We start from the raw sequence: 22,107 nt of genomic DNA on the forward strand, positions 1-22,107 counted from the left end.
TTGATTATTGAAATGAAAAATCTGTTATGATTTATTTCTATAAATTCTGACATACATCCAAACTTTCGTACATTAGTAAAATCGTTTTCTCTACGCATTAATCAACTTCCGCTTTGTTCAACAGGTTGAACAGCCATCTTGAATAAATCTCTTTGTCGAGAAAACATGTCTTCGGAGGTCACCTTAGCGTAAAAGACCGTTTTGTCAAGGTTTGTTTATTTAAGTTTGTAGAGGGATTACTATTTTGATATTTGTTAATAGTATGTAATCTGAAGTAAACAGCATAATTTTTGCCGTGATGTACAGAACATATTTTATGATTTTTTAATAACATTTTTTACATTTATTATACCCCCGCTTCAAAGGAGAAGGGGGAATACTGTTTACCCTTATGTGACGATCCTTCTGTCTGTTTGTCCGTAACAAAAATTTCTGTCGCATTTTTCTCGGCAATCCATATCAGATGCTTGAAATTTTAACACACTATTTGTTTAGGCATGCCATATCGTGGGATATATTTTTGTACCAATTGGACGTCAACTTCCTGTTAAATGATGTTTTTGTTTATTTTGAGCTTAAATTTCCAAACAAATTTTCGTCATAGATTTCTCAGCAACTATGCTTGACGGGCTAGACAAATAGCATTGCCCGTCGCCCGGTGCAAGTATTTTTACTGGTCGGACAACTAATATGTTAGGAAGAAGTTGTCCTCGGACAAGTACTATTTTCTTAGCCATTAAATTATTTGTATTTCCAATACGAATAAAAAGTTGACGAAAGTTTTCGGATTATCGTTAAACGAAAGTAAACTCACAAACATTAAACTCATAAAATAAAGAAAGGTCCCAATAATATAGTCAATTATTTATACCCCCCTCTTAGGTCGTAATGAGAGTTATTCTTGTCGTTTTAACGCTTCAATGGGATGTTTATCTGAGTAGCGATGCAAGCTTTAAATTACCATGGAGCGATAGAAGAATTGAGAACTTTGTCACCAATCGGTACTTCAACTTCAAATACGTCCATAGTAGCGTTCCTAGTTTAAAAATGAAAGGCGGACACAGATCTATAACAACAACATTCCATCCAAACATGCTAAAACAATCAAACAAAATGTTAGAGGGGCTACATTAAAGCAGGGGATAATAAATGACTGATCAAGTGTAAATATTGCTGCAAAATAATGCGTATTTGGAATTGAAAATTGCCGATCTGCCCGGCTTTTATTTTGCAACGGCCCAGGTTTGCATACCCATTTTACCAAGACTCGTACTGATACTTCTAAAACGATGTTCTTTGTTTAAAGCAGCCATGACATTATACGAAAAAGGGTCGATCTGACTATGATGAATTTGCTTGTCATGCAACAGTTTGCGTATGAAGGGAAATTTTGAAACATGCAAACTATATTAGTGCCGATTTTGTGAAGTAAATTGAGGCTATATATTTCAATGCGTTGACAGTTTTCACACATGACGTTGGTGTTAGCTTGTTCTGATTTTCGTTTCGTTTTCATTATTTATGCTTTGAAACCTGGAAACTATCGTCTGTATTTCGTGATTTTTACGTATCAAATCAAACAGAGACTTCGGTAAACCAAACAGTTAACTGTTTACCTGCGCAAATTAAGCAAAATCTGATGTATCAAAAGAGTACTGAAATACAATTCATTCTATCGGTAATTCGGCATTATCTTTTGCGTAATGGTAGATTAATGCAATAGGTTTTGTTGAGATGCTCGGCATTTTCTCTAGTTTATTCAGTTTAACGAGGCCGAGTACAGAACGAGTACGCACGCTTTCGCGCAGCGTTTCATTTGTATTGTGACGTCATCTTTTTGCTTGGTTGACGCCATGGCGTGATAGTTTCAACTGCAGATATTCAGCGAAATTTGTTGAAAATGGCTCGTTTAATGCGTAAAATTAATGTTATATTGTGGAATAAACATAAATGTCTCGAAGTATAAGCTATATTTGGGCTCGGGTCGGAAACGTGAAGAGGGTTCAGCAGTCTTAACTCTCTGTCACGTTTTCTTAACCCGCCTAAATATAGCTTAATTCATATATTTCAAGACACTAACCATGTATTTTATATTAATGACCCTTAATATGTGATGTGATATATTTTTTTATTACTTAAATATGTCTGAATGCTGTAATAGTACTGTAAAGAGCACCTTTTCCGCCTTTGTCAAATAAAAAATAGCCATTATCTGACAAATCTGGGAAATTGGGCATACAAAAATCAACTTTGATAAGACCCCTGGAACAAACCAGGAGGTAAAAGGTTTTTTTTATTTGACCATTTGATGCCTTTTAGCAATAACCAGAAAAAGAAATCCCTAGGGCAGAAGTTTAAAAAAATGTGCAAAATTGATACATTTCAAGCGAAATCCCATAGGGTCCTATGTTAAAGATTAACAAACTTTGAGATGACCCCCTAAACAAACGGTGTGGTAAATGTCTTATTTTTTAATCTTAAAATAATAATTGTATCAGTAGAAATTCTTGTAAAAAATTTCATTAAAAAATCTAGGGCAGAACAAATTAGACCCGGCCTCGTTAAATAGAGTTTGATATCGCTGATGGAAATATGTAGGTATATACATGTATATATATGATTCATTTCGAAAAAATAAATTGTGTTCTTTATTTGTTATAGTGCATGTTTCTTGTGTTTAATTGTTTACGAATTCTATTTACTAACCATATTTAAGTGTTAAGCTTCGAATTATAAGCAAGATACAGAGATTTGCTCACAATTCTATGTTTGTACACAGATCTTAAAAACAAAAGATTAAAAAAGTAAAACATTTGTCAATATTTAGTAAGAAAATTTTCAAAGTCTGTTCTTCCAGAAACCAACTTTGACAACTTATTTTGTTATACTTTCATGTTAAATACTGAAATCTGATTGGTTAAGATGCAGTTCATAATCCTTTCTATTACCCTCAGCGTTAGCAACGCACTTAGAAATGGGTAACATTAAAAATTGTTACATGCGCGAAAATTATGTGCGTAAGGTTCACTGTAGAATTCACGTTAATCCTATATAAAAGCAGTTAATTTTTCTTAAAAATTAAGACATTCAGTATAACAAAATAAATAGTGCCTGTTTGGGAGGATAACAGTTAAAATTGACACCCTTCGAAAACCATTGTCAACCTCCGCTTTGCGTCGGTTGACAATGGTTTTCTCGGGGTGTCAATTTCAACTGTTACCCTCCCAAACAGGCACTATTTATATAGTATTGTAAACTTAACCTTCTTTCGTCATTATTACTCCTACTGTACATGTGATCCTTGACTGTGTTTGTGTACATTTGTATAAACTCATTTTGAGCCTCATGCAAATACCAGTGAACTGGTCTTGAGTGAATAAAAGAATTGAAAATCTTAGGCCATTCTTTTTTTCCATTTTAAATGCTGAATAGGAAATACCAAGTTGAAAATATTAAGCTGAATGTAATTAACTCATTTGAACAAAATATGACTCAAACCTAGCCGAACTGTGAGCTCTGTATCTTGCTTATAATTCTACGATTGGCGCTGAAATTTTGGTTGAACATTAGAAATTCTATATGAATTAGAGTATGTTAAATACTTGTACAAACAAAATAAAAGAATGACATTCTGTATATACCTACTCTCTGAGTCCCCCTCTTTATACAATAAATAATGTAAAATCTACATCAATTTTGATAGTTTTTCAGACACGAGTAAATAAAAACGACATATTTAAAACAGTTTCCAAAGTTCTGACACATTTCTGTTGCGGGGATAAAGTAATTATCGATATTCCTAAGAAAATATCACAGCGGAAAATTATCCTGGTTTGTACGTGAGGTAAATAACAGTCATTTAATTACAATGGAGAAGACAAATAAAATTTTTGAATGTTTTTAATTTGAGGAATTGAGCACATTGAGGTACAATTTTCTTCTTCACATCTATACATGTAGGATTTTTAAAATAAAATACAATAACTATTATATTTTTTTAAAAAATACAATAACTAGTAAGTAGTTGATGAAAAAAATGTACCTATATGCTCTCATATATTTAGATCGCTTTACAAAGTGTGTGTGTGGGGGGGGGGGGGTAGAACGAAACTATAGGGAATAGGAAGTTACCAACTTACCAGTGTACCCCTACCAAATGTTTAGTTTTATATCTTGCGAAGGATTTTCTTATTCTGGTAAAAATAGTATTTCATGAAGGTACAATGTCAAAGATTACGTGTATGCAAAAATAAGTGTAAAATTCAAAACTTGACAATATTTATTTTTGTTATTCTACCAAGGGACCATATGGCACAATATCTTTTGAACGCCCATTGTTGCTAAGGTGAGCAATGTGGCCCCATGGGCCTCTTGTTTTAATTTATAAGGAAGTTCAACAAAGAGTAATGCATAACTTCATATTCAGCAGATTATATCTATTTTTATTATTTATCTATTTTTTTGTAGAATTGGTGAATCGCCGAATCTTCTTGAACTTGGGTGAACAGTTGGATCGGCAGCCATGGCCTGTATCCACTTCAAGTTCAAGAACAGCCTGGACTATGATTCCATCACGTTTGATGGTCTGCATATTGCCCTGCGGGATCTGAAGAGGATGATAATGAACAGAAAGAAACTCAGGGACACTGATGACGATCTACAGATAATCAATGCCATCACCAAAAAAGGTCAGTCTGATAAAGTCCTGAGTTGTGGACTTAAAAAATCAGCCTTTGTTTTCTTATTGGACTATTTGATTTATTTTTTATAGAAGGCATGATGCAAAATATGCAGGGTGCCTGAATTGGTTAACTGTGGTTTCACCAATACTGTAAACCAACTTCAATTCGCGAGTGAGAAATTTTTGCGATGTGCACGGGAGCATCATTGTCCTGAAAACAAGGCCATGCCAGATGGATGTAAATATAACAACACGGATTTGGTTAGGGTTTAAGCGCAAAAATTAGTCATCACCAACCAGTTTATCTTCAGTAACTTGCGAAATAAAGTTGTCTCGAATAAAAGTTGGTTAACATGTTACAGTATTTGTTGAACTGCAATTTTCAGGAGTCTGACACATTGAATTGTTTTGAATCAACTAATGAGAGTAATCTGTGCACCGCATGTCTTTTATCATTTAATACCTTTACATTTGGAAATTCATGATGGTGTTTACAAATAACTAATGGGTTATAATTTTACAGCATACACAAATGAAGATGAAATGATTCCAAAAAATTCTTCAGTCATTGTTGCAAGGATACCTGTCACTAATGCGGCTCCACGGAATGGACCGAAAACACTGTAAGTGCCTAGTATCATAAAAATGTTGAAGCTCAAAATTTGTGTTTACTTTTTGATGAAGATTGTATGGGGTTTCCATTTACAATAACATGAAGCTACTATATGTGAATTATAGAAGTTAGAAGGAAAATTATTTTCTCCTTTTACTAACTTTTCAGCAACCATCCCAATGCCTACAAAGAAGACCCTAAACCAGTATGTATAAATCTTTGGTATTGTATAAGTCAAATTTAATCTCTGTTTGGAAAAAAAACCCCATAAATATCATTCAAAGTTCTACAATTTTCATGAATCTATGATACAACTTTGTATTGTAAATCTGTCTGAACATGTCCTTTTGACTTTGTTTGTAATTGTGTGTGCTTTGTTGATATTTACATGATCTCAGATATAAGTATCACTTAAAATGAGCTTTTTGCACATGCTGATTTGGGGTTTGAATTGTAATTATTGGATTAGATGTACTCTCCAGTAGCAATCTCTTTTTACTGAAATCTGTTGAAATCTGATGTCTCATGTCAAATACTGTACTGAAATGTTGTTAAAAGTTGGCCATATGTTGCACAGCATTTTGATTGTGTTTCCTGCATATGTTCTGGTCAGTACTAAAAAAAATCAGCAATAATAGAAGGAAATGCTGCTACATCTGTTAGATTTTCATAATATTATGTATTTCCTGATATTTCAATACCAAAAGATGTTTGGTTGTTTCAGTACTTAAAAAACATTTATTCTTTGTCAGAAATTGATATTGTCTAAATACTTTTGTTATTGATGTTTAAAATTTGAAAAGAACAGGTAAATATTAAGTTGTGTAATTCTGCAATGAATGTCTGTTTAATATGTCACCAAATCTTGCGCAAAACTTCAGAAGAAAGAAGATTAAAAGAAGAGCAAAGCAGTAATAGACACTGAGTGATTTTAAAACGCGTGTGAGCTGTTAATCGCGTGCGGGAACCTTGCCAAAAATGGACTTTTGTTGTTTACATCTCATTGTTCATTCATATCTATTCATTAGTGTTTGGGATATCAACTCAATTGTATAATGTTATAACTTATCAATTTTTGTTGTTGAAGTATTCACAAAAAAATAAAATGAGGGGGAAAATGTTGATTTAAATGTAGAAAATCTTTGCAAAATTCATACATTTAACTTGTACCTGCACTTTCATTTTGTGAAGGGGAAAATATTTTTTTGCCTCACCAAACAATTTGTAAAACTTATTTTCTTTCGAAATTTGTTGTAAAATATTTTACAAACGTTTGTTTTGTATTGTTTGGTTTGGCAAAATCTGTTTATTTCATTATCATTTCCTGAGTACATTGTATGTTGTATTGTTAAACTTACAAATGGTTTTTGTATTGATAAAGAATATCAAACTCAAGAAACCTCGCACAGGACCAATTCCGACTGTTAAAGGTTCCTTGAATGATTTATGATCACTTAACAATAATTTATTTTTAATCATATGCCTGAAATGTGTCAAATTATACATTGTACCATATTTAAATTTATGGTTTTCGAGTACAAAAAAGTGTTTTCAGTTTTAATCGGCATAAAATAGGCATGTAATATACAGAAGCATATGTATTTGCTATTTTTCTGTAAACACTGCCTTACATTGCTATATATTGATTACTGTGCCAAATTATTTACTGTTTATTTTACATATATACATGTCTTAATTTATAGGCTACGAGTTATTATCTTTTTAATGATTTACAATTGTTATTAAGCTGTGAATAAACACACAAAGACTTCCATTTATTGTCATAATTTGGATGCACTTGTGTGAGTGAGAGAGAGCCTAAGGATGAATGAATGCATGTAATGTCAAAAAGTTAATATGGGACACAGTAATTCTCTCTTTCTCAGTCTACCATAAATTAAACTCCATTTTCCACATTGGTAATATAAATTCAGATTGAAGGTTTGAGCTGTTAAAGTAAAAAATATATTAAGAGTCAAATTCTAGTATTTGAAAAATGTGTCTAAACCCTGCAGCAAGATAATGAATTTGTGTATTCGAGGTTGCATCCGTATGTTATCCCAATCATAATGAAGATGAGAAATATTACATCCTAACGCCTTGATGATTGATGAAATGGAATACAAACCATTAGAGAAAAATGTGATTAAAAGGCCCACGAACTGCTTTGCTCAACTACAGGCAAAGTTAACACAGTATATGCGATTTACTTCTGAACCTGTTATAATAGTACAGAAAAGACAAAGGGGAATGGGGTTCTGGTGTCCACAATATTTAGGTGGTGGGTAACTGGGATGTATGTTGAGAATGAGTGAGTACTTAATAAAGTCATCTTTTTTCAGTGTTCTGATTTTGTATATAGTGCCAGTAGTTTGACTCGAGCTATTGGAAGAAGAGATCCATATGTAACAACCAAGAACTGATTTAAATATTTGAAAATGTGCATAAAGGATTAAACAAGGCAACCCTGAAGACCTCTTGATGTTGACAGCTGGATACTTTATGAAAAACTGTTGTGACAGTAATGACTTGCAATTTTTAAAAGACAGACTGTGAGACCTGATGTGACTGAGAACCTTTGGGTTTTTAAGCATTGTCGCTGATATGTAGTAAATTAGAACTAAGGAATAACAATAAATAATCATTTATCGCAGATGTTTAAAAAAAATTTATTGATTCAGAAATCTTGATATGCATTTTTAATTAATTTTTTTTGGTTAATTTAATGAGGCTCTCAGTCACTGACATACTAACTGATATATTATATCCTTCTTCAAAAAGTGAGAAGGGTATGATACATGTGTGATGTTAACAAAGACATTTTTATTGAACAACAGGTCAGGAAGCCCATGGAAGTTCCTGTGACTAAGCCCCAAGATCCTTTAGAGGTAAATGAAATTATCAAGGGTCCACTTATTTTGGAAAATTTTGGGGAGGTACCTATGTCATTGCTTGTCAAACTTTGATATTTCATGGTGACACAACTCAGTTGAATGATCATGTTGATGTAATAAGAGAGTAAGATGGTTTTAATTTTCTGTTGTTCATAGACTGGTAACCTTATCGATTCTAATGCGTCAGAGGAAGACAAAATCAAAGCCATGATGAGGCAATCAACCATGGACTTTGATCCTTCGAAGTAAGAACCAGTTCTGTTGTACAGATTGAGATTTATCATAATATATTAAAAAACTATTCAGTTTCACCACTTTATTTATATACAAAAATTCTAGATTGGATATCTATGTGTGCATTTGAAACATTGTCTACCACAATAATATAAAACGATATCAAAATTATCATCTATTACAGCTATATCAATAACAAGAAAGCTCCCATTGGAACTCCCTCACCTACCTACATTTGTAAGAAATGTGGAAAATCTGGCCACTTCATCCAGAACTGTCCAGTGGAACCAGGGGTAACATTTCTTTTAACGTTTAATGATGAAACATTTTTATCATGATTAAAGTTGTAGTGCTTTATTGTATTCAGTGTAGTCCTTTCTTGAATTAAACATTTCTTATCAATAGGAGGCCTTTGACAAGGAGAAGATCGCCAAGAGACCCACAGGAATCCCCCATTCCTTTCTGACCAAGGTTAATGACCCTAATGCCAAAGGTGCATTGTTGATAGGCCCCGGGCAGTATGGAGTACCCACCATTGACATGTAAGTTTTTACCTGATTCTTCTCTTAAGTTCATTTAAGCATATGCATGCATGTTTTACTATAAATTTAGGCTTTATCAAATTCCTCTCTTAGACAACTTCATTCGTTAAAGCATATGTATATGTATGCATGCTTAAAGAAATAACAATGGTAGTTTATTTATAATATGAAAGCGAACTGATATTGCTGCAATATGCATTAGATGAATTCAGGTATCCACTAAGCGTAATTTGGCTAATATATAGGAATGCCTACCAGACGAAGAAGAAGGAGCGACCACCTTTCCTACCGGAGGAGAAGCTGCCCGAACCGAAGAAGGAGGAAATCCCTGCGGAACTCCTCTGTCCTTTGTGTAGGGATCTGCTCTCAGATGCTGTCTTGATCCCATGCTGTGGAACTAGTTTTTGTGATGATTGTAAGTAGCTCTCTACACATATTACTATTCCATGTATTCTGCAGTTTGTGTTATTCAATGTATTTGATGCAGAATGAAAAATATTTTGTCAAGTACATTCTATTAATGATACATATGAAGTCATTATATGAAAATTTATTAATTGTGTACGCTTGGTGATTAACTTTGTGAGTCGGAAAAATCCTAGCTTGTTTAGTAGTTAAGGATTGGAAATAAAGGTATAAAAATTATATACTCTTAAAAAACCCAATAACAATGGAATAAATTTCACTGTAGGCATCAGAAATGAATTGTTGGACTCGGAGGATCATGAATGCCCCCAATGTCATGAGACTGACAAATCACCTGACAGTCTGATTGCCAATAAATCTCTCCGGTCAGCCGTCTTTAACTATCGTAACGAGACTGGCTACACAAAGATCACCAAGGCAATGCTAAAGTCACAACAAGAGAAGGTGGCAGTTGAAAGGGCCGCAAGGAAATCAGAAGTTAAAGAAAAACGCACAGCACCTGCAATCTCCCGACCTTATGAGAAACCTGCTTCTGCACAAGCTATTCCAACATATGGGATGAAGGCGGGACAACATTACAAAGTGGGAGGATTTCAAGGGGGTCGATCTCCAGGCTCACCAGCCAACGCCTCACCCAAGATTAGCGACTCACAGAATGGTTCGGATCCATCAGCTGGGACCAAGCCCTCCCTGTTAGTGTCAACCACCCCAGGGTGAGCATGAACTGCATTTCTTTGGTGTTTGAAAATAAAAGGGTTGGGGGAGTGTATAGAATCATTGTAAAAGTCAAGCCACTAATTAATTGTTTAATTTTTCTCAAGTCAAGAAATTTTTCATAAATTAAATCTTATAATACTTGTAACACATGAACTGTAATGACATACTATTAACATATTGTTGACTTGATTTTGACAGCCCAGTCCCTGGGGGTCTCAGTCCTCCCACTCCCTGCAAGGATGAAGCAAATCTTTTGGTAAGACATTGCTATTGATCCCTCATACTGTATCGAAAACTATTGGTCATGTAGTATTTGTCTAGTTAAATTAAGTATTCAGTGTAATGATCAGCAGTTACCAGTATTGAAATATGTAGGACTGCAATAACACAATCTATAGTAACAATATACACTAATCAATCTTCTCAAGCCAAGTATAATAAAATTTGATGTGAAATTCTTTTTACAGGCCCCAGCATCATCTGCCCAAGTTTCGGTTCAATCCACTTCAACATCTGTTCAGCCTTCTCTGTCAGGTACTCATCAAACATTTACACACTGTACTTTATTAGACGGAATTTATTTCCAGTTAAGCTAATGGAAGAAATGCTGAAATTAACATTAGAGGAAAATCTTTGTACAATTAAGATATGATGTCATAATGCTTTTGATGTTGGAAAGATTATATTAATGGTTTTGAAGATGCACTTTTTATGATACATGTACATGACTATAAATACACTGCATGAGTTTTTGATTGAATTGTAAATTGTTAATCAGATTCTTTTCCCCCTCTTTCAGCTTCTGTGACTTCTGTGATACCCCAAAGGTATGAATTGACTTCTACATATTTCAGTACTTTGACTTGTAAGTGCATTTAGTTTTAGTATGTGTGACTTCAGATTCTTGACTTTTTGACTTGGTTTGATTCAGGGCTCCAGCGATCCCAGCCAGCTTTCCGACAGCCCCCATCCAGACTGTTGGTGTTCCATACCGACCTCCATGTAAGTGAAAAATAATGATCAATGTATTTGGTGAGTTTGATAACTTTCCTAACTAGACCTGCCATATTATTACAATATTAACATATTTTGTACACCTTTTTCATCATGAATTATGCTGGTTTCTTTTTAAGATTAAATTGTGATATTGTCATTGATATTGGACCACCAGCTTATTATTCTCACTGCAAAAGTTTGGTAAATCAGGATGTCTTTTGCAAAATAAGGTGTAAGTGTTCTTGTAATAACATTCTACATTCTCTGTTGTAGTGCCGCCAATGGTAAACCCATCCATTCCACCCCCTGGGTTTGTGGCTCCCCCTCCAACCGGACCATTCGGGGCAGGACCCAGATTCCCCCCAGCACCAGCAGTGATCCCCCCATTCCAGGCTGTCCCCCCTCCCTCTATGCCTTTGAGTAAGGAGGAATTTTACCGACGTCAGAAGAAAATGCAGGAACTTGAGAAAAAGTAAGTGCAGTACAGGAAGAATTCATATTAATGAGAGATATTTCAGTAGCTATAATGTTTGGCATGGCATCTTCCATTTTTGTGCTAAATAAGAAAAATTTAACTTACACCTTTCAAAATTTATTATCATGCTAAAGTATAAAAATAATATGACTTTCAAAAGTTGTGTTTGAGAATAACTTTACTGTTGAGTATTTGAGATTTCACTGAACTTGAACATTGAACTTGTATTTCATGACTGACTCATCCATTTTGTATGGCACAGGAAAAAGGCAGACCCCCTGGATGTGTTTGCCAGAGAACTTATGGATTACAAGAAAAAACCGAAGTCTGCATCAAGATCCAGGTAAAAGTCGTTATCATGATTCAAATTAGATTCAGGAATACATTTTACTTAATGTTGTGTAATTGGAGCAAAGAGTAGTTTTATATATGCAATGTTTCATTCCAGATCCAGATCTCGTTCAAGAACACCTAGACGTTCTATTACTCCCCGCAGGTCCAGAACAAGGTCAAAGTCAAGAAGTATAACGCCTAGGAAACGATCTCGAAGTTTGACTCCCAGGAAACGATCCCGAAGTTTGACCCCGAGGAAAAGGTCCTACACACCTAGATCAAGGACAAGATCTCGCTCTAGGTCACCCAAGCGATCGAGGTCTCCGTATGGGAAACCTCCATATCGATCCAGGTCACGCACAAGGTCAAGGACACCACCTAGATATAGGTCAAGGTCTAGGTCTTTCTCACCAAGATATCGCTCCAGGTCACCAAGACCCAGGTCCTACTCCAGAAGTCCTGTAAGATACAGGGGTAGGTCCCCGCCCCCACGATGGAGATCTCGTTCACGCAGTCCAGGACGTTACGATAGGTGGTCACCTCCACCCTATGGGCGCCGCAGGTCTAGGTCACCACCTCCGCCACTTTACAGGGGTAGATCAAGGTCACCTCCCCCATATGATTACTTTAGACCAGAGTGGGATGCCCCACCCCCCATGTATGGTGATTACAGAGGACCACCTGCCAGACCAGGGGGAAGAGGACCCATACCTCCCCACTATCAGTATCCACAAGATCAATTTAACAGGTAAGCTTTCTTTCAGTCTCTAGTAAAAGCAAACTTTTGTTTTGATGGAGCTGTTTTGCTTGACTACTATATGCATCAAATTTTCACTCAGTTTTATTGTGTGTTTTTAGGTTTGATCCACACGCTTATGACGAATTTTACCATGAGTATTATGCCAGATATGGCATGCCACCCCCTCCTCCACCTGCAAATCAAATGTATGATGCCCCTTCATTTCCCCCTCGAAGATCTCGATCTCCAAGAGACAGACGGCCCTTCAAAGAAAGACCTCTTCCTCGCCCCAAAACTGAAGACAGCAAGACAAACAGACCAGACAAGAAATCTGTTGACAAAAAGCCAGACAAGAAATCGAGTAAATCAAGTAGCAAAAGAGAAGAGGAAAAGGCAAGCAAGAAAAAGAAGAGTGAAAAACCTTCAAATAAGGAAAAGGATGAGGAGAGTAAAGTGGAAGAGAAAAAAGAGAATGGAGTGGAAAAGAAAGAGGAAGTTAAAGACAGTCAATCTAAAAAGAAAAAGAAAGGGTCCTCCAAGACCAGCAAGAAGGAGCCAGTAGAAAGTGATGTTAAGGAAGAAAAATCAAAGGATGAAGAAGATAAAAAGCCAGTTAAATCAGATGAAGAAAAAGATGGGAAAGAGGACATAAAGGAGAAAGATGCCCAAGAAAAGGTTGAGAAGAAAGAAATAAAAGATGTGGAGAATCTGGGTGTTAAAAAGGAGAAACTGGAAGATGTTAAAGAAAGTAAGGAAGAAAAGGTCAGATCCAAAAAGAAAAGCAGTGCTAAGAAAGACAGTGGTGAAAAATTAGAGTCACTCAAATCTCCTAAACAGGAGATCAAGTCCCCAAAGGAGGAAACTTCTAAAGAGGGAGAAAGGAAGGCTAAACGCAAGCATAAAAAGATGGTGAAGGAAGCCGCAACAAAAGAGAAGAAGCTTGTGGAGGATGATGAAGCAGAAGAAAGCCCTGCCAAGCGACAGAAGACAGAGCCAGTTACTGACAGTGGGGACCAGATTATGCTGTCCCCACCCATTCTTTCCAAGTGGGAGAAAGAGGACTACCACGATGACGTATCCCCTCGCAGGAGTCGTAAAGCATCCCCAGACAGCAGGCCATCCAAGTCCAAACAGGACCGCAGAATGTTGCCAAGGTTGCTATCCAATAAATTTCTGTCTCTTCTTTCGGTGATGCTGCAGTGCAATACCCGTTCAATAAAGTACAATGTGTCTTTAATAAAGAGAATTATTCTGTCTTTGTCTACTTTAGACATCAGACTGAAAAAGAAATCAATCTAACTTTACATACTAATAGATAACCGATGTAATCTAATGAAACAACGTAACATTCATCTTAAGAAAGTATAATGATTCAGGGATGCATTATGCAAAATTCTGAACAATTTACCATTGGTTACTTGAGGATTTGGATTGCTCTTCAACTTTTTCAAAGGTTTCTTATTTGTTACATAAAACTTTAGGGGGGGGGGGGGGGGGGGTCAATATCAGTTTGTCTTTGTAAGGTCAAAACAGTCAGTAGTTTAGAAAAGTGTTTGAAGTCTGAATAAAATCAGCCCTCTTGCCTCATTGAAAGAAGAAAGGGTTGTAAAATTGACAATTATCGCTGTTATGCACCAGAGAGAGCCCTATTTGCTGTATTATTAGAAAAATATGTCATCAATGATGATGTAATATTTAGAATACATCAGGAAAGATTGGTAGGAACTGAAGATGGTGATACAAACAAAACTTAATTGTGCTTGCTATGAAGAATATTCTTTTATTTGACCAGACGTCAATTTGCTGAATATTTCAGGAGTACATATAATAGTGTTTGTTTCCCATCTAACAGTCGGTCAATTAAATTTTGCATTTAGTTCAGTTTTAAACAAAAATATTCACACAAATTTTTCAAATTTTATTGAGATGGATATTTATGGGGTGGAAACAATTTAAAGCCTTAAATGACTCCTCGATGAAAAAAATACAGACACTTTGAATAACTGCACCAGTAATAACATGGAAAGCTGAAATTGATTAAACAACAATTCAAAAATAAAGTTATTTATAAAATCATAAAATTTAACAAAAGAAATTTATCATAAAAATACCAGATTTTCATGTAAACGTGTTCATTTGCTTTTTCACCTATGCTTATGCACATTAGTATTGAAAATGTCATGTCTTGTTCAAAGTAACAAGAAATACAAAGATTTCTGAACATAAATTTTCATCGCAGTAGGCATTAAATGGAGCCTATACTTTGTTTAAAATTAACTTTTGATATACCAGTACAAAACATTTTATCAACTTACCAATAAATTGCATAAGACGTACTAGATTTTAAGGTTTGTAAAAATCTCTTTTGCATTCAAAATTTAGAGTAGGAAGACTTTTTGCTGCATTATCCAGGGTTGATATCCAAGTTCACTTAAATGTAGAGAAAACAAAATTTATTACACACTACAACATGTCTGAATATACCGGTAACAAAAGATGGTCAAGGAAATGGATGTTTTGAAACGAGCTTGATCCAAACTTCCAAGTTGCAACCTGTATTAATTATTGGAACATGGTCTTGCTTCCACCTTTCTCAAGAATTTTGAGGCAGAATTTCTGGTTCCTTTACATGTGATAATTTTTTTAATAGTAATGAAATGGTTTGCTGAACTTTTAGAAAGTGTCAAATAGAAATTCAAATGGCTTGCAAGAGTTTGAAAGAGAAAGACTTAAAAATTTGCTAAGACTATTGAAACATGGCATTGTGATCCTATAAACGAAAAAATGGTTTTACAAAGAACAAGAAAGAAATTACTTGTAACACACCTTTACATTTCTAGATCCCTGGAGCTTGGTCGCAGATTTAAATTATAATTTTTGACAGGTTAAATGTAGGTGTATTTATTTATTCTAAAATTGCTTATCCCACTTTCTTACCTCTTGTTTTTTATGTATATCTAATACTGGTATATCACACAATGCCTGATTTATTAATTGGACTAAAGAGTCACAAATTGCTTGATGTTGGTGGACACTTTGCTATGAGGCCTAAACATGATGTTAAAAGCCTTATAAAGTTGCTTGGCATGTTGGAATGATTTTGTAATGTTTCCCCTTAGGGGTATTGAGTTTGCTTCAAGGTCAAAGGGCCTTGTGGCTGCTGAAGCCATAGTATATACGGTAGATTTCAACGTCAAAGGCTAAGGGTTCTCAGTGTTTTGCAAATATGAGTAGGAAGTGGTGGAATCTTTTGTGATGTGGTTGTTTCTTGCATGTATACGTAGTGGTAATTGAAAAAATGTAGAAAAGTTGAGGAAAATATTGGAGCGTCCTCCACACCACTGGAAAAATTTTTCTTTCTCACAGGCAAAAACTGGTTACATGTTAAAATGTATGATATTCTTACAGATATGTACAATTTGAAAAAGGCAATTTTAGGAGGGAGGGATGAGATTTTTCAAACCATTAGTTTTGTACAAGTAAACAAATTAAACTACACATTATATACGGTAGATTTCAACGTCAAAGGCTAAGGGTTCTCTGTGTTTTGCAAATATGAGTAGGAAGTGGTGGAATCTTATGTGATGTGGTTGTTTCTTGCATGTGTACGTAGTGGTAATTGAAAAAATGTAGAAAAGTTGAGGAAAATATTGGAGCGTCCTCCACACCACTGGAAAAATTTTTCTCTCTCACAGGCAAAAACTGGTTACATGTTAAAATGTATGATATTCTTACAGATATGTACAATTTGAAAAAGGCAATTTTAGGAGGGAGGGATGAGATTTTTCAAACCATTAGTTTTGTACAAGTAAACAAATTAAACTACATGCAATATTTGACCTAATAATTGGGATTTGCAGGTCAGTAGTCTGGTGATATATTCACTGCACAACAAAGTTCAACATAATTGTCAATGTAAACAATTTGCCATTGCAATAAGCAGCTGTATTCTGAAGTCATTAGAAGAATAAGTCACAGGGTGTGGAGGACCCTTAATTGATTATGAATTATATGATAATTCGTTAAATTAAATTTCGCTGAATCAATTGAACTTGGATTAGTGATTTTACGCTTATTCCATAAGATACAAAGTTTAAAATCAAATGTTTAGAACTAACAACATATCTAAAAGTCTATGAACAGATATATTAAAAGAATATATGTTCAGATAATCAAAAAGAATTTTGTAATAATTCAGGTGGGCACAGGCACTTTAATTCACAGTTGCAAAGATAAAGCATTACAAGAGACATGACAGACCATTCCTTATTGACTCTGCATATCAGTTGATATCTCTTTCATTGATTTATTTTTTCTTTATCAATTTATTTTTATTTTCTCAATCCAACCAACATTTAGTTCATTATTAAGGTCTTCCGTTTCCAACGGAAGACCTTCTTGTTATTGCTTTGTTTCTGTTTCTCTTATTATTATTCTTTTTTTTTCTTACGCATTTTTGTGCACGCGAGTTCTCGGGAACGGCGTGGCTGATTTTAATGAAACTTTCAGAAGTAACACATATTGATCTGAACCTTATTGGAAATTTTTTACATTGATGACGTCACATCCGTTTTAGAGATATTGACGTTATTACGATTTTTAGAGGGTCGGCTTGTCCGGTGTTTTTCTCCTAAACGAAAACAGATATTTGATTCAAATTTTCAGGGTTTGTAGACCTATGTTTGTGGATATGACAGAAGCATTTTCATTGTTCTGTGACGAAAAACACCGAAGCTCGTCTGCGCTTAAAAATTGAGATAAAAAGCGTCATGATTTTTTTGTGGTTTTCTTTGAATATCTTTTTTCTCAAAAGAATTTTGTTAAGACTTATAGAACAAAAAAACTTTAAAAAGTCAAGAACTTTCATTTGACATTAGGGGGGGGCTGGCCCTTTAAATTAAGGGCCGACAGGGCTCTAAAGTATTCTAATAATATCTTTTTAATGTGAAATATTTTGTAATACTTTATAGAAGCAATTATGTTCATCGTAACGTTATGTACCTACCTATACATGACAGTTGTTTACTCCTTTGTTACGTATTCAGGGATTTTAAGGGGCCAGCAGTCCGAAATTTTGATCTTATATATCTGAAAGTGGAGAGAAATTTTGAAAAGCAATGTTGAACAAAAGATGCTCCAAATAATATCGTTAACAGTTTGCAACCAAAATTTTTTTGTTATCCGGTCCCTAAAAGGAGTTATAGGGTCGGCCCTTAAAACGATCTCTTCCAGACATCTCGAGAACGGTACATAATTTCTACATACTTGTTGAACAAAATGTGTTTAAAATGACAAGAGCTTTCTTCTTATATCACGAAAAAGGGGCTGGCTATTCAAATTAGGAGCCGATAGAGTTCTAAAGTCTTTTAATCATAACCTTTAATTGTGAACTATTTTTAATACATTACGGAAGCAATTATGTTAATCGAAATGTTATGTACCTAAACATGAAAATTGTTTACTCCTATGTTATGTAATAAGGAATTTTAAGGGGTCAAAAGTCCGAACCTATCATCAACGTCCCAAAATTAAAAAAAAAAGGAAATTTAAGGAGCAATGTTGAACAAAATACGCTAAAAAATGTGATTAACAATCTGCAACCAAAACTTGTTTGTTATCAGTTCCAACGATCTCTTCCAGATAAATCAAGAACGGTTACAAATAACTTTTTACATAAAATGTATCGAAATCAAAAGACCTCTTATTTGAAATGAAATAAAATGTGGCTGGTCCCTAAATTGGGGATGCAACGGGGTGTATAATCCTTCATCCATCGCTGTTTTAGATCACATCTGCATTTCCTTATATGTTTCGTTGATGAAGATAAAAGGCAAAGTCATTTCCTCTTCTAAAAATCGGACGGAAGACCTCCTCGTTGCTCGCAACGAGATCGTGTCTAGTTTTTTTTAATTATTGTAAAGTGCTATACACGCTCTTTCTCTTATATTATTAGGGGGTGCTTTTTGCTTCTTTTTTATGTTTTAATTTTTAAATTTTCCTATTAAAACATTTATTTTTATTATTTTTTTTATATGATGCTGAAACAGCACAAAATTTCAGGATAGAATGTAACAAAATTTTGAACTCTAATTTGAATTGCATCAGCTGAAATATTTCTGTGTGAAAAATTAACCGAGTTGATGTATGGAGAGATAATTTTTCCTCATTATATTTTGCAGGTCAGTCATAGAAAAAGCTGAAAAAGCCTTAGCATTGAAACAGCCTCAGCCCATCTCTGTAGCTTCATCAATCAAGCCTTCCTCTAGCCTCGCCAATCGACTTGAGAAATCCCCTCCCCCCAAATTAAGGTCCCCTGATGGGAAACCTCGCAGGGTGTATGTGGAAAAAGAGTCCAACAAGAAAGTGGAGGAAGACAGTAGGAAAGTGTTGAGTCGAGATCGATCTATGCAAATAACTGTGTCTGGGGATGTGAAATCAAAGACGAAGTCTAAAGACTCCAAGAAAGAAGTGAAAGATCTACGGGAATCTCTGTTGGAGAAGCGGAGAGCTTCAACTAGAAGTTCATCCACAGAAGAATTTGAACAGAACAAAGGGAAAGGATTCAGTCATGATGATAGGTTATCTGTGAATTATGCTCGTGAGAAAGACTGGGATTACATAGATGACGACAAAAATACTGACGGATGGTTATCTAACAAGGTTAAAGGCTCCTCAAAGTCGATGAAGGCTCGTAAAGACATTACTGAAGAAAGGAGGTCTGCTTCCAAAGAAAAGTTGGTGGAGAAACGCAGAAAATCTAGAGAGGACAAGGAATCACCGAGAAGATCTAGGAAAGATGAGAACGGGGAGGACAAAATTTCAAAGAAGAATTCCAGATCTCAGGAGAAGAAAGACGACAAGAAGAGAAAGGAAGACCATGTCTCCAAGAGAGACAGTGCAGAGAAAGTAACAGAGAAGAAAGAGCATAAAGAGAAAGATGATGCTGAAAAATCAGGAGGAACAAAGCAGCAGATAAGGGTGGACAGGAAGGAATCCTTGTTTGATGAATCAGCTTTCGTCCCGGATTATAACGAGACCATGGGTAGTGAATCGGAGGAAGATGTGCCAAAACAGGAACTGAAAAGACAGTACTCCACCGCAGAGAGTGAGAAAGTGGAGAGTGAAAGCGAGGAAGAGAGTTCTGGGGAGGAGAGGGAGAAGAAGCAGAAGAAGAAGAAGAGCAAGCATAAAAAGAACAAAAAGAAGCATAAAAAGCATAAGAAAAAGCATAAAAAGCAAGATGGGGATGAATCTTCGTAACATTTTTAAGGGGTGTGATAGCATTGTGATTAAAGATCATTCAAGTTTCATATTTATGGGCATTATCAAATTAATCAGATTAGTTTAATTATTCATATCATCACTGTGCTAAATGCTGCTGGATGTTCCATTTTAGAAAGATGGAAGATGGGTTTAAATTTTGTCCGTGTTCATTCGAGTCATACCTTGTTTCTTAACTGCAAATGCTGCAGAGAACAATCACAAAGGCAGTTATTAACAAAAATTCAATAAAAATTTATTATTTTTTGTGTTATTTGCATACAAATTCTACTTTTTTAAAAATCTCTTTTTTTAATATTTTTTGTGGATATTTTCTGAGAAATCATGGGATGATTCTTTCAATTATGTAAATAAAAGTAACAGGAAAATCCTTATTTTGTAAATACTGAAATGTGTTCAAAAGTGCTTGGCATTTTCTACTGACATTTCCTGTGCAAGTAAATTTATTATTTTTAATGTTGTGATTTGTTTGAATTTTAAATGGAATTCTGTTCCTATGGAAAGTCCTTGTGTCTGACTAAAACTGCATCAGTTTCATTTTCTTTATATGTAAAACATATACAAGTATCATAGTATGGTTCATGTTTTTCATCCAATACTGTACACAAAAAAGTGAATAAAAAGTTAAACGTTTTTTTTTTTTTTATTATTTGTAAAACAGATGAAGGAAAAGCTGAAGGTGCTCTATCACAAGTTGATATTGAAACATCGTGTGTTAAGCAAATAGTCAGGAATCGAATACATTTGTGTGCGGTGGAAGAGGTTTTGTTTTAAAAGAGAATATACTTATATATATTTAAAAAAGAATTCGGAAATCTTTATGGGAAGAACAGTGATATTTGAGCTGAAGCTAGTAGAAATATTAGTAATAGTTTTAAAAGCCGGAGAACCATTTTTTGTTGCCAAAAAGATTGGAGGACACAAATTAAATGTACATACCGTAGAAGCAGATATTTTCGTTCGGTCAAAATTTCATTGTTTTTTAACCAAATAAAATTCCGTTGGCATTTAATTTCGTCTTATCGTAGTCTTTTTATATTCATTGATACTTTGGTTAAAAATTCGTCATGGATTTAATGTCTTTGATTCATACTGCCAACGAAAATAACGAAATTAAATCCTCAACGAATATTGTTGCTTCTACAATAGTCACAATGATGTTCTGCAGTATGTTGCTTCTACAGTAGTCACAATGATGTTCTGCAGTATGAAATATAATAAACCATTATTTTGGAATTATATACAAGAGAATTTTGAGCAACAATTTTTGGGTCAGTCGGATGACCTATTGCAATTTATGTTCGTCGGTCTTCCTGCAGTTATACATTTCTTATTGAAAACTACAAGGCAAATTGTTACCATTTTAGGTTTGAGGTAAGATAAATATAAATTGTGAAACTTATGACCTTAGAGCATTAGGAACGGGGCCAAATATGCAAAAAGGCCAAATTTTTCAAAGTCTTCTTTATTCCAACACTTGTGGGAAAAAAAACTTTAATGCATGAGAATGATGTACGTAAAGTTTTCTACCTTTGTAAAATTTACGCTCCTGGAGTTCAGGCCAGAGGTCGGGGCCAATATGGCCATGTAGTGAATTTGTATTAAATTTCAGAAAATCTTCTGTACTCCCATATACATATTTGCTGAAAATCATAACGTTAGTGCAAATATTTAAAGCATCGCCTATACATCAAAATGTACTGGGTTTTGGACCGACAGAAGAATACTTCAATTATATTATTAAAGAAGTATTATTTTTCTATGTTTTATATACTGTATTTATATTCTAAAGCGTTGCTACCTTCATACCAGCTTGGACAACAACAAAAAATAGGCATTTTATTTATGATTGAATATTATTGGGACCACAGAGATATATTAAGACCAACACACATAGATTGGTAGTATTTGAATGTAAATATAACGATGTCACACAATACAATCGGAAGAATGATACCGTAAATAGGACTCTTGATAAAAAAGATAATCATTAGGATGCGATAACGTAATATTAGTTGAAAACATAATTGATTAATTAAAAACGAAAAGAAAGAGAAATTGACTGATTCGGTCGGCCTGTCAATATTTCAGCATTTGTGAAATGTGTATGACAACAGTGTGTGACTTTGATATGAAGCACTTTGTATAGATCGTACAAATTATCAAAATGTTCACA

General features: G+C 34.6%; 1 protein-coding gene across 1 annotated transcript; it reads left to right on the top strand.

Annotated features, from left to right (window-relative positions):
* Positions 1-80: 80 nt before the first annotated feature.
* Positions 81-20,564, top strand: LOC128165727 (E3 ubiquitin-protein ligase RBBP6-like). Its single transcript, XM_052830527.1, has 19 exons — positions 81-209; positions 4,468-4,688; positions 5,205-5,304; positions 5,463-5,499; positions 8,132-8,182; positions 8,345-8,433; positions 8,607-8,715; positions 8,828-8,964; positions 9,210-9,379; positions 9,656-10,103; positions 10,306-10,363; positions 10,575-10,641; positions 10,907-10,934; positions 11,039-11,109; positions 11,377-11,575; positions 11,841-11,921; positions 12,027-12,659; positions 12,770-13,804; positions 18,830-20,564. The coding sequence occupies exons 2-19, from the start codon at positions 4,523-4,525 to the stop codon at positions 19,908-19,910; spliced, it is 4,560 nt and encodes a 1,519-aa protein (XP_052686487.1). The 5' UTR covers positions 81-209; positions 4,468-4,522; the 3' UTR covers positions 19,911-20,564.
* The last annotated feature ends 1,543 nt before the right edge of the window (positions 20,565-22,107 follow it).

Source organism: Crassostrea angulata, chromosome 10 (assembly GCF_025612915.1).
Source record: "Crassostrea angulata isolate pt1a10 chromosome 10, ASM2561291v2, whole genome shotgun sequence".
In the NCBI taxonomy this organism is placed as follows: domain Eukaryota; kingdom Metazoa; phylum Mollusca; class Bivalvia; order Ostreida; family Ostreidae; genus Magallana; species Magallana angulata.